The sequence below is a fragment of the Ostrinia nubilalis genome, chromosome 13 (genome assembly GCF_963855985.1).
Source record: "Ostrinia nubilalis chromosome 13, ilOstNubi1.1, whole genome shotgun sequence".
NCBI lineage: Eukaryota > Metazoa > Arthropoda > Insecta > Lepidoptera > Crambidae > Ostrinia > Ostrinia nubilalis.
Genome location: NC_087100.1, coordinates 14,823,775 through 14,836,983, shown reverse-complemented (window position 1 = coordinate 14,836,983; position 13,209 = coordinate 14,823,775). Strand labels below are relative to the sequence as shown.

The following is a 13,209-nucleotide window of genomic DNA, read 5'->3' as shown; positions in this document are numbered from 1 at the left end:
TAACAAAAATATATTACAGGAGACAATACAAACAGACAGTTAAACTATTAGAATATGAACGGGTGAATTACACAAGTGACTAAGGTCATTTCAAAATTATAGACAAAATTATATAAATATAAAAATACCAGTATTTATATTTACAACACACATTTTACTAGTGTCTTTTTATATTAATTTCAATTTATGACTAGCCATCTACCGGGCAGACTCCAGAATTGTGTAACATCAAAGAATAGTAACAAGATATTTAATTTGTATGAAATAATATAGCAGTACATATTTTGTGTTTAGCTTGAAGCATGCCAGCACAATAACAAACCTTACTCAATAAGTTTCTTAAGTCTTTTGCAAAGTAAATATTATGTAAAACAAAATTGCTGTTAGGTAAAAATAGGTTCCACAAAAAATCTATTTTCATTTTGTTTGTTTCATTTAACAAGTAAATACAATACTATTCTCAGTTCAGTTTCCATTTATATTGCATTGAGAAGTTTTTTTTATCAATATTTTTTAACATTATTATGTCATAATCTATTAAGTTAACAAGCTGTGATATTTAATCAGGCATATTATTAATAATTCATAATAATCTGGACAGGAATTTAAAATCTTGTAAAGTACTGAAAATAATGCACCAGTGAAAATGTCACAACAACATTAATAGCTTGTACTATTTAAATAAACAATTTATAGCGAATATCACGAAGCTCCTGTTGTTTGGAAAAACATTGAAAATGAATTTACACAGTTTTGCAATTAATAACTCAAGCCCAAATTATTTTGAAACGTTAAAAATAATATACACATGCCATCTTAAATCACTTTCAATTTATTATAGTACAGCCATGTGTCACTCCAGCAAGACAATTTGGACTGCGAATCAACACCTGGGCTCTCGCAGTCGGCCTATCATTAAAATTTAAAATATAACGTTTGTAAAGCCCGGTCTGTGAGCACGTAGAATTTTGTCCAATGACCCCAAGCTACCCATCCTTATCGCTCGCGCGTATTTATGTTGCTGTCGCGCTCGCACACTCACTGCGGGCGCCCGTCGCACAGTCGCGACAGCAATATAATTACGCGCGAGCGATAAGGATGGGTAGCTTGGGGTCATTGGACAAAATTCTACGTGCTCACATACCAGACTATAGTAAGCAACGAAATTGATAAAAACTTACTCTATTATATCCCATTCCATTAAGTATTTTGAAGCGACAAAACAGTAACAAGAAATCAAACAATTTACGTTGAACACAGTTGTTGCACATATCTACGTTTCCTGCACCAAACAGACACCATTTAAGTAATACTAATCTCCATATTCATCTCATAGAAGTTCTTACAAAACAACATGAAAGTTTGTAGGTGGTAAATTAATTTAAACCTGTAATTTACTCAGATTCCTTATTTTAACAATGCTGCAAGGGTTTAGGTTCTTTCACCAGTTGCCATCTTTCTTTTCAAAGTAGGGTTGCCAAAAACTAAATCCAATCTGGTAATTCAGTTTAGCCAGTCTCTGGGTCAGACAGATCTTTAAGATCTCTAGGATCTTCTATGAATATTTACCTAGCAATATGTAAGTAAGTTGGCTGGATACAGTCAAATTTGGACCAAATACCAAGAAGTATACATAAAGCCTATGTCTAACTTTATTATGGCAACCCTAGTACTGAAGGTGGTCCTTATTCATAAGACAAAGTTATTAGTAACTGGTTATATTCCAACTTGCGGTTAATCTTTCGCCATAAATCTTAATGTGTGTGGGACACAACTGAATCTCTAGAGATTGATTTGAGCACTGTCTGAGCACTTGACTTGAACTCTACTGGCCCATAAAGCAATTTATCCTTAGCATGCTTTATATTATTCATGTTAAGCAGGGTACTCACCTAGCCGTGTAGCATGTAATGTATCAGATACTGTATCAAGCGAGTACATAGGCACGAGCCCGCTGCGAGCTGCTCGCGCGTGGTTCGCAGGGAGATCGCAGCGACCCGCCGAGTGGCGGTATCACTGCGAGCACAAAGGCGGCTCGCAGTAGGATTCAGGAGCTCGCAGCCAGATACGCGATGACCGTGGACGAGCCGTGCTCACTTGAAGGTTGGTTACGTTACATGCTACGTTACGTGCTACATGACAGGTGAGTACCCTTCCGTAACTGCACGCGCTCACCGTCACCACGCGCGCCGGCAGCCGCGGGCTCGCCGTCGACATCGCCGTCGCCGTCAACAAGGGTACGCGCTGTGGACCTTGCTGCCCCGTCTTAAGGCTCAGAGCCGCTCGTCATCCACCGTAGGCAGGGTACTCACCTAGCCGTGTAGCATGATACTGTATCAAATGAGTACATAGGCACGAGCCCGCTGCGAGCTGCTCGCGCGTGGTTCGCAGGGAGATCGCAGCGACCCGCCGACTGGCGGTATCACTGCGAGCACAAAGGCGGCTCGCAGTAGGATCCAGGAGCTCGCAGCCAGATACGCGATGACCGTGGACGAGCCGTACTCACTTGAAGGTTGGTTACGTTACATGCTACGATATGTGCTACATGGCATGTGAGTACCCTGCCTTAAGTCGGTTTTTTCAGCCATATCCGTGTCACACTTGCCTAATTTCTTAATTTGCATTTCCATCGCTTTTTTTAGGTCTTACGATTTTGCTTCCAAAGCATACTTCCACTTTTAAATTCATATGGCAGTTCTTTCTCCGTTCAGCTCAAAGTAAAGGTGTTCGTTCCAGCCCACACAAGACACTGCACTTGGTAGCCCACTGCGAGAGCCAGCCAGTCAACGAAGCACTCACGCCCGTATGTACACACCGTTATAGCACACCGCACAGTTATAACACTTATCACATACTGAGATTTTATCGTCCATGCTCGATACAGCGACGCGGGGTGGGGTTACACGGAGTCGTCTGGAAAAAAATGATTTTGCTTATGACATAGCGTGTTCTTATTATACAAAAATGTAACTATTTTATCGCCCGTATTCACAAACATTATTATGAGGTCTCACAGTGTGCCTGGACGTACAGGGTGACACACGAACCAATCACAGAGCTCTATTCAACGCTGTGCGTTCGATTTGCTGCTTCAGTTTAGCAAGCATCGTTTGTAAATACGGGCGTTAGTTTCGGATGGTGTGGAACTGTGGAACAAGAGAACCGGTATTTCAAATATGGGCTAAATTGGGAAACCGTCGCGTAAGAAACGTAAGTAGCTAAAGATTCAAAGATTTTTATTCACAGAGATAATGTGGTAGAATAAATGTGCTAAGTAACTGGCTCTGGTGCAAATCTCTAACTAAACTCGTTTCGAAAGATGTTGAAAGTTTTTGGGAGTTCCCCGTATTCTTCTAAATGAGCTGCTATGATTGAGATCGCGTTGCAACCCTTATTTTATTTACATTTCGAAGGTGACTTAACTCGATAAAACGAGGTTCACTGGTCTGATTCAATTGGTATCCGTCATTGAAATAATTTAAACCAACCTTTCATCTCTTTCACGCATTTATTCCCTTTCACTCGCTCATTTCTGTGATTGTAATCTAGTTTGGAATATGGTTTAGTGCAAACATTTGATTTCGAACTTTGGATTTCAGTGCTTATTGTCAACAGCTTGTACCTATCACCTATCTCAAATACAAGGCAATTTGCAAATGGTAAAATCGATTTTTCTAATCAACTACAAATATGAAGGTCGCCGTAAACACTTCAATTACGTGCCGTGAAATGTCCCGATGATTAATGTTGATATGGAGCGATACTGCATTGAGTTCAATAAGGATAAGATAAAAAAATATGTAAATGCATAATGATACAAGATACAAAGAAACGTCCTTATAAATTAGTATTGCATGCTCAATATGAGCAATTTGTTGTAACGCATTTTATGCCTATAACGCCTTCAACGGTACACAGAAAACGCAATAAATAAAATTATATCTAAGTCACCTAGTTTTAAGTTTCTTAGTGTACAATGTATTTTATTGCAATAAATAAATAAATAAATTCCCGAAATTCCCAAAGGAACGAGAATTAGCGGGAAAAACGGGATCCACGCGTACGAAGTCGCGGGCGGCCGCTAGTTCTATTCTATAATGCAAATTAAACTCACCATGATACCACCATTTTGTTTTCTTAGGATTTTTGTTGCATGTCTTAACATAAAGGGAATTGTCTGGAGGCCGTTTCTGAAAATGAGAGATTTTAGTTTTTAAATTTGAATATTAAAAATATTATATTGCAAAAAGTAACGAGAGTAAATGCTGCGCAACACCCCGCTAATCCACGCTAAATTTTGTCAGTGTGTGCGTGCGCGCCGCATACGTATTCGCTCGCTCACATACAAACCGCGCTCGGTGCGTTTCTATGAAGATGACCTACTCATTAGTATTTACTCTGGTAACATTATCTTCACGGGTCTGACGCACTTAGTAAAATGCGCACTTTTCCATACTAACAGACAAACAGCTTAGCTTCTACATTTGTATAGAAAAGTGCGCATTTTGCGAAATGCAAATTCTGCCTCAGACTCCTTATCACGTGTGGCATGGCCTGAGCAGATTGCGGTCTGTCACTGACAGTACTTTAAGTGTACACGGTGAAAGAAAAACATGTTATTTTGGCCAGCAGGACATTTGCCTTTAATAAATTGAAGAGGGCATGAACCCTGCATTGGAAACTAAATAACCCTGATGATTGCAACATTTAAACTTCGCATAGAATTAGCTCAGCTAAGAGTGACGTCACATGACACGCGCCCATGCTGATTATTGTGTTCTAACGTGTCAATTGAGGTCACGAGTCACGACATTCCAAGTCTGTGTCTTAGTTATTTTCTGTAGTGGAGGGTAAATGACCTGATGATTATGCTATTTTTTTTAACATCCGGCTGAAATTGCCGGAGTTCGGTTTTAAAGACAAACAATTTCTTGAATATTCATACATTTTTTTAGTATTTTCATAGCAAGTGCTGGTAAAGTCTGGTCGCGGAGCACGTATAATTTTGTCCAATGACCCCAAGCTACCTATCCTTAAATCCTTATCGCTCGCGCGTAATTATATTGCTGTCGCGACTGTGCGACCGGCGGCTGCAGTGAGTGTGCGAGCGCAACAGCAATATAATTACGCGCGAGCGATAAGGCTGGGTATCATTGGAGTCATTGGACAAAATTCTACGTGCTCGCAGACCGGACTATAGTTTCTCGCTAATGTCTACGAGCAAACTTGTTGTCTCCATGATTATGCTATATCATCATGGGTATTGTAAAATAGCTCTTATTACCTTCTCCTTACAACTACTGAGCATAGACACGATGGAAAGACAGACGGACTGCACGGAGAGCGCGGGCGACCAGTCGTCAGTGAGGATGGACAAGCAAATGTGGCCGTTGGAGTAGACGTGCGGATGCACTGGGATGTTGTTGCCTATGAACGTCACCTGCAACGTAATACAAACATGTTTATACGTGGAGACGGTCTTCTAAGGCTACGGTGTCTTATTGAACGCTGTACGCGACGTAAGACTTGAGCGTCAAACATTTCTATCAACATCATCATCTTCATTTCAGCCGTAGGACGTCCACTGCTGAACATAGGTCTCCCCCAATGCTTTCCATGTTGATCGATTGGTAGCGGCCTGCGTCCAGCGCTTCCCTGCTACCTTTACGATGTCGTCGGTCCACCTTGTAGGTGGACGTCCCACATTTCTATAGACGCCATAATATGCTAATGTCAACGTCTGAAGGAGGCCACAACAGTACATATCTGTAGTAAGCATTGTGACGGCCTACTGCGTGAAGCTGTAAGCAGCCTACGGCTTTTATAGCAGACCAAAGCCTAAAGGTAGCAGGAAGGCGCTGGATGCAAGCCTTCTACCAACCGGCCAGTCTGGAAATCATTGGAGGTCCAGCAGTGGATGGTAACCCTGCGGCTGAAATGATCATCATGATGTGTAGAAATTTTGTGGTTCTGTTATACTCTATAATAGGACCATTTCTATTTTAGTCTGTCGTAAGAGGAGAATTATGCGGTTATCTTCTGGCCAGCATAGGGTGCAGGCCAAATCCTCAAAGTTCCTGCAGTGAATACGATTGTGTCAGTGAATGAGATTAAATGACCTCGTAATGATGTTGTCCTTTAGGTTAAGGAATAAGAGACGTCTGTTACAAAATCTGGGTGAATCTCGTTTTCGATCTAATAAAAATTAAGTTTTGATTGGTAGTGTCATTTACCCAATTGGTCTCGGCTGAATATATTTCATATTAGTTCCACTGCCGGTCACCGAACCAACCGTCTTGTTTACACCGATGTATAGTCAGCGTCATATAGTTCGTGACACCCAAAGTGGCCAAAAAGTTTACACAACCTTATTCCAATGAGGGCTATCGTTTTTATACTTAACAGTTGGTACCCCTGGCGATTGACAGGACCTTACTCTACAGTGGCGCCATCTTGATGAGTGGAAATGCGATAGTCCTCCTACCACTTTAGCGCTCACAAGTTGGCGCCACTGTCTTCGCTACTAGCAAGTGACAGGACCTTACTCTACAGTGGCGCCAACTGGTGAGCGCTAAAACGATAGCCCTCATTGTAACAAAGACGTGTTGCGAAGTTTTTGGCTACTTTGGGTGCCACGAACTATTTGACGCTGACTATACTACCTGATTTAGAACAGATGTATTTAAGTACCACCTTGTTTATCGCAGTGCGTTATTTTGAACCACTTATTGCTGTGATACGTCAAAGCAAAGCCGCTAATAGATTCGTGCATTAGGTATTCTATTTTAGAGATCAACGACTCGCAACGACGACGAAAATGACGAAACGACAAGCAAAACGTTCAATTCTGAGGTGTGTGTAAGGTCATGCATGGTACATCCTGGTTACAAACGTATTTTTTCACACAGCACCATTACAGTGCACGCACAGCCTTACTTCAGTTGCTAGAATACAATTATAAAACTAAGATGGTATCTATCAAATCAGTAGACATTGTCATCTGTTTGAAGCCCTTAGTATGTTTGTGGGATGGGTCTTATTTTATGCCTGCAATAAAGGTAAGTAGGTACTACAGAAGATAGATAGCTGTGTTCTATCAAATTGATTATTATTGTTACAAGGAAGGATTGGTAATTATTACAATAATCACGTATTAATTAACTAGGGGCAGATCACCTTATCAAGACCTTCCGGTTTTGGACTGCTGTATGTAGGCCAACTGTTAAGTATAAAAACGATAGCCCTCATTGGAATAAGGTTGTGTAAACTTTTTGGCCACTTTGGGTGCCACGAACTATTTGACGCTGACTATACTACCTGATTTAGAACAGATGTATTTAAGTACCACCTTGTTTATCGCAGTGCGTTATTTTGAACCACTTATTGCTGTGATACGTCAAAGCAAAGCCGCTAATAGATTCGTGCATTAGGTATTCTATTTTAGAGATCTCGTCTCTGAGATCATAAATATGGCGAGTTAAAAATCATTTTAGTGAGCATTGTAAGGTGTCTTGATGATTTACGGTTCATCATCATCATCATCATAGGACGTCCACTGCTGAACATAGGCCTCCCCCAATGACTTCCCCATCGCACGGTTGGTAGCGGTTACCGGTTTTGAAGGAAGATTTATCAAGGAAATCATTGGGGGAGGCCTATGTCCAGCAGTGGAAGTTTTGTGGCTGAAATGGTGATGATGAAGAAGGATTTAACTGCATAAGGCAGACGCACGGTGGCAACCAGACCAGTATGAGTTCTTCCTGGGACATCTTTTTCGCAAAAATAGCGCAGAGTCTATGCGCTATTCCTTAGACACGATTAGTCGACACTGAAAGACTGTTTTATTTAAAAATAGAATCCTTGTAACCTTTTTTACATAAAATACAAGGTTAGCAGAGTCTAGTTCAACGACTCGCAACGACGACGAAAATGACGAAACGACAAGCAAAACGTTCAATTCTGAGGTGTGTGTAAGGTCATGCATGGTACATCCTGGTTACAAACGTATTTTTTCACACAGCACCATTACAGTGCACGCACAGCCTTACTTCAGTTGCTAGAATACAATTATAAAACTAAGATGGTATCTATCAAATCAGTAGACATTGTCATCTGTTTGAAGCCCTTAGTATGTTTGTGGGATGGGTCTTATTTTATGCCTGCAATAAAGGTAAGTAGGTACTACAGAAGATAGATAGCTGTGTTCTATCAAATTGATTATTATTGTTACAAGGAAGGATTGGTAATTATTACAATAATCACGTATTAATTAACTAGGGGCAGATCACCTTATCAAGACCTTCCGGTTTTGGACTGCTGTATGTAGGTCGAGTTTATCTTATCTACGCTTTTGGTTTGGGACTTCACATTAATGATGTATATTTACATCAGTTTTATTAAGGCAAGGATAGAAGGGGAACCACTCCCTGAATCTCCCCAGGATTAGTAAGTCTACCTCCTGAAAGTGTTATCCTAGGTCTTTGAGACTACAGAACATAAAAATAGAAACCTTCAAATCTGCTTTACAATATTTGTTCGCGCTATTCGCAAATTCGTGCTCATGAGATAAGTAAACTGATATGTTTTCCTTCCTTGTTGTATCCTATCACAGCGAAATACTATTTTTAACATTTCGTAGCGTCATTATCTCTATGATATTGCCTACTTTATTGCAAGTAAACAGCAATCTTGATGATAATCACTCAATTGAATTATGGTGTTGAGAAATCCTTGGCTGTCATAAGTAAACCTGATTTTGTCTAATTATTTCTTCAATTCAAAAGGATTTCTTCAAGATAAATAAGAAGCCAGAAACCTTTTGATTCTTGATTGCCAAAGTATGAAATGAAAATAAACTTATTGGAGTCAGTAGATTTTAAGCTATGGTTATGGAACTAAGGCTGCGCGCACACTGACTGGTGCTGACTGTTCGTGACTGTAAGCTAAGTACCTACTTGACGACGATGGTTGTTTACCTGAGTGATATTCAAAGGATTTCAACAGACATTTGCTATCGATTTTCGCATACTATACACCACCTTTCACGAAAGGTTGACGATAAAAGTACAACGACAAACAAAGAAAATGGTAAAGTAAGTATCGGAGTTTTGGACACACCGGAAGCCATTTTTTTAGCCGTCATTGGTTGACAGTCTTAGCATCGAGCGACTTATGTGCACACAACCTTAACTTACATGTGTCACATCAATATATGCAATGATAAAAAGTCTAAAGTTATGTAATTCTAATTAAATTCTCAACACACTCACCTCGGGAGAGTCGAACGGGTATTTGTTTGTGAATTTGAACTGCAATACAAATTTTTCTCCTTCATACAAAGTGCCTGGGACACCTTCCATGTGAACTGTCCACCTGTCGGCAAACATAATTACATATTAATTTATGCATTTACATTATTTATCCATCGTTGTATCTCTGAAGCATACTGTTCATTGTTTTGCATTATTCACATTTAAACAAGTCTTACAAATTATGCACTCATACATTATAATAGAATCTAAAAGTTAGGGTCATTTCTAGGATATTTTCCAAGAATAAAAAAAAGAAAGGTTTAGCTACTGTGTACAAAAAACTTGAATATCTTGACATTGGTGTAACCAGTGAGCCTCGGATAACGAAAGGTCATCAATATTTTATACAATTTAATATTTTGTCATAAATGTATTTTGCCGAAATTTCGTTAGCTTTAAGATTTAATAATTTGCGTTAATCGCGCGTTCAGTATTTTGATGCAACCAACTTATTTTTTTATATCATCTGACCAAAATTATAATAATTAAAATGCCTTAACATATAACTTTGTAGAAAAGCCTTCCTTGGACTTTGGAAAATGTTAAGTAGGTATGTGGTATCTTAATGTCAGTGATATAAAAAACAAAATTATGGTTATTGGAATCAGCATGATGTTGCAATACCCTAGTAGGGTCCATGTTATGGGTCTATTATCTACCTTTGTATACCAACATAGAGAAATAAAGAATTTGAATTTGAACAGCAGCTTATAGGTTAAAAAAAATACAGAAAGAAACATAAATATTGTATCAATGTTACAACCAATTTTGCTTCAGTTCCAATTGGATAGTTAACACCACCAAGCAATTGACACACTTATGAGCTATCAAAATACAACAGTCCATACATTTTGTATAGCACTAAGCTATAACTACATTCATTTCTCAATAATTGTGCAAAATCATATAAAAAAACAGCTTATCCAAAAATCACTCTACATCAAGTAATACATAGAATGATTTATCCTCTCAGCACATTCTTCAAAGTAAGTCACTTTCACCAACACAATTATTGATTTCAAACACAAAAAACATTTATACTAATTGGAAACTAATTGGATTTTAGGGGTTAAAATGGCAAGGACATTATTTTTGTATGAGAAATTTTGTTTTGAAGTTCCTGTTTAACCCAGATACTCCTGAAACTTTTTGTACTTGTCAATTTTTATAAATTTTTAGTATGTTTCTAAATAGAGGTCAAGTGTCCACAGAAAAATATTAGAAAAATTATTGGTCAACTGGAAAAGCCGGAAAATGGGTGGTGTTTTAACACCTGGTCGGAGAATGGACTACTACCACAACTACTACTATGAGAAAAAACCATACTATGATTTTGTTAGGTTTAAGAGTTAAAAACGAGTTGTAAGTTATACTCATTTATTTAAAAAATACCAAAATCTTTTTCAGAGGTATGGTATATGGTAAGACATAAATCATAGCCTAGGATGCTTTAGTACGTGGCGCATTTTTTACACCAAATTGATTTTTTCTTGCAAAATTTTACATGTCAGTTGCGTGTAGTACTCGTAAGTAAAGTAGTACATAGGGAGGGATGTAAGCTCCGTGGACCCTGGTTGTGGCGCCATTCTTCATAAATATTGTTTCGGAGTATGACTGCTTTGCCATGTATATTTTAGACATTTTGGCACAGAACCTTCACAGAAGGTACTTGCACTATATTGCATTGTTGTAATTGTGATTGCGGAAGGTACTTTCATGGCAAAAGAACTAACTGCATTGGAGGCATCATTTGATTCATTTCGTCTTACTTAAAAAAAATCAGAGAGCGGGATGTTGTCATCTTTATCTGAAGAAGACTTGTCGTAGTACAGTACTTCTACCTAGGCTCTAAATTGCGAACTTGGAAGTTCACGAAAAATAGCAATAGAAAACTTACACGCTATAAGTAGTAATGCAGAAGCAACGGATGAATATTCTGGTGAAGAAGACCACGTTACCTTACAAAATCTTCTAGGTTATAGTTAGATAAAGGGAACCAGGCTAACCTAGAAGATTTTGTAAGGTAACGTGGTCTTCTTCACCAGAATATTCATCCGTTGCTTCTGCATTAGCATTTTCTGGTGGTAAAATTGCTATGTGATTCGGTTCTGAACATCGTCGTCAATGTTTTCTAATACGTCCACAATTTCGTGAAGTCTCAGCGGTCTTTTATATCGTGGCCTAAACTTTTAATGAATATACAGGTTAGACGTCGATTATGCGACCAGGTGTTTAAACACCGATCGTAATTTTGTCATAAAAAGTCTGAAAAATGTAAAGTTTTTCAAAAACATATTTTATGTTTATAGTTTTGCAGCTAACAGTAGTACATAAAATAATAACTAGTATAATCTGAGGTAATACTAGCAAGTTTATGAAATATCTTACCATTTATTAGACGTTTTTGCACAAAACTAAATAACAGAATTCAAAATAATAAAAAACTAACAAAATAAAGCAAATATGCGATATCGAACATACTCAATTACAGCTTGATTCGTAATGAAGAGAAAATACAAGGAACAGTAAACAAATTCTCGATATTATTATAATTTATCTGAGGATATTCCGAACTACTTTTTAGCGGTGTTATAACGCCTGGTAGGAGTAAGTGGGTTAATGTGTAATCTACTTTTTCACTAGGTTTACGAAGACTTCAACAAATGTGTTTAAAAAAAACTTATGTAGGTATAATGTACTTAGTCAATTCTCAAGGTGGTAGACTACAGGTAAATAGGTAATGTAAAACAACTGTTTTTAGAGTTTTCCCTAAACATTACATACAACAATTTAAATTAAGTAGCTACTTCTGAATCAATTGGTATTGAAACATAGTACTCAAAAATTCTCCTTCCCCGTTGCAATGAGTCACAGATGTTATGCATGCATCTAATTGTTCTGTTTCATGCAAATTAATTACAGCTCATTAATAAACCATATTTATTTACACCAACAGTCAGATCCGTATCACATTCGATGACTAAAATAAAAATAATGATGATACCTAGTTTTTTATTGCTGAATTTGCTGATAATCCATTGATTCACATGTGTATTTTATTTTCCTCTTATTATAAGGTTGTGGATGTATTTTAATATCAAAAGCAATAAATCTATCTACATTAATGACACAACTAATTATTAGCAAGCTCTAATGCTGTTGATAATTAAAATACAGTCAGAACTTAGTTTGAATAGTAAATGATGTCCAACTTACAGTGTTAGATTTTGACTAGCCTGATCTCCATCCACGGTGACTCCTGGCGGCGGTTCCCTCATCAGGGACATGAGTTCTTTTTGTAATCTCCGCTAAAACAAACATAATATTCAATACACTTGCGGAACGACAGCATAACAATAGGACTTTGACAAAAAATACCCTAATCCAAAACTGTCAGATTTCTTCAAGTTCCCGGCCTTATTATGCGGAACAAAAATACTTATAGATAAATATCATGATAAGAATGTGAATTCTGGTTTATTTCATACTGATAAATAAATCTAAAAGGCAATATTTTAATTAATTTTACTCACCTCAGACGGGGACATAGCCGCCATTGTAATCCAATTTAGACGTTTGGTGTTACCAAATTACAAAAGTTAAGCTCCACTCCTTGCAGAACTTTCCACTAAAACAAAATGTAAAGTACATCACATGATTAATTACATAACTAACTAATAAATGTGTGTTGTCGAGGAGGAAATGAAGGACTTCTCAAGTCTTCCGAACACCTCTTTCCATTACAAATTAAAATTACAGTTTAATGTTTTTAAAAACTTGGTACAATTTTTGGTGCAGGTAACTATTTTCTATCAGCTGTCAAATAATAGTCCGTATTTTAGCTAAGACAACTTTATTACCTAAGACGAAATAAATAAATGTGAATAAATGTTATTTG

At 37.8% G+C, this 13,209-nt stretch overlaps 1 protein-coding gene across 1 annotated transcript; it reads right to left on the bottom strand.

The window, feature by feature from the left end:
- Window positions 1-2,337: 2,337 nt before the first annotated feature.
- On the bottom strand, window positions 2,338-12,946 carry LOC135077708 (ubiquitin-conjugating enzyme E2 W). The gene is made up of 6 exons (XM_063972276.1): window positions 12,845-12,946; window positions 12,528-12,619; window positions 9,270-9,372; window positions 5,285-5,440; window positions 4,115-4,190; window positions 2,338-2,913 (listed from the first exon to the last, which is right to left on the bottom strand). The coding sequence occupies exons 1-6, from the start codon at window positions 12,866-12,868 to the stop codon at window positions 2,900-2,902; spliced, it is 465 nt and encodes a 154-aa protein (XP_063828346.1). The 5' UTR covers window positions 12,869-12,946; the 3' UTR covers window positions 2,338-2,899.
- Window positions 12,947-13,209: the final 263 nt, after the last annotated feature.

Excerpts from the sequence above, each read along its gene's own strand:
- LOC135077708 (XM_063972276.1), bottom strand. The coding sequence starts at position 12,868 with ATGGCGGCTATGTCCCCGTCTGAG. Across the intron at positions 12,620-12,844 it reads CGGCTATGTCCCCGTCTGAG|CGGAGATTACAAAAAGAACT; the intron begins GTGAGTAAAATT and ends TGTTTGTTTTAG. Across the intron at positions 5,441-9,269 it reads ACCCGTTCGACTCTCCCGAG|GTGACGTTCATAGGCAACAA; the intron begins GTGAGTGTGTTG and ends ATTACGTTGCAG.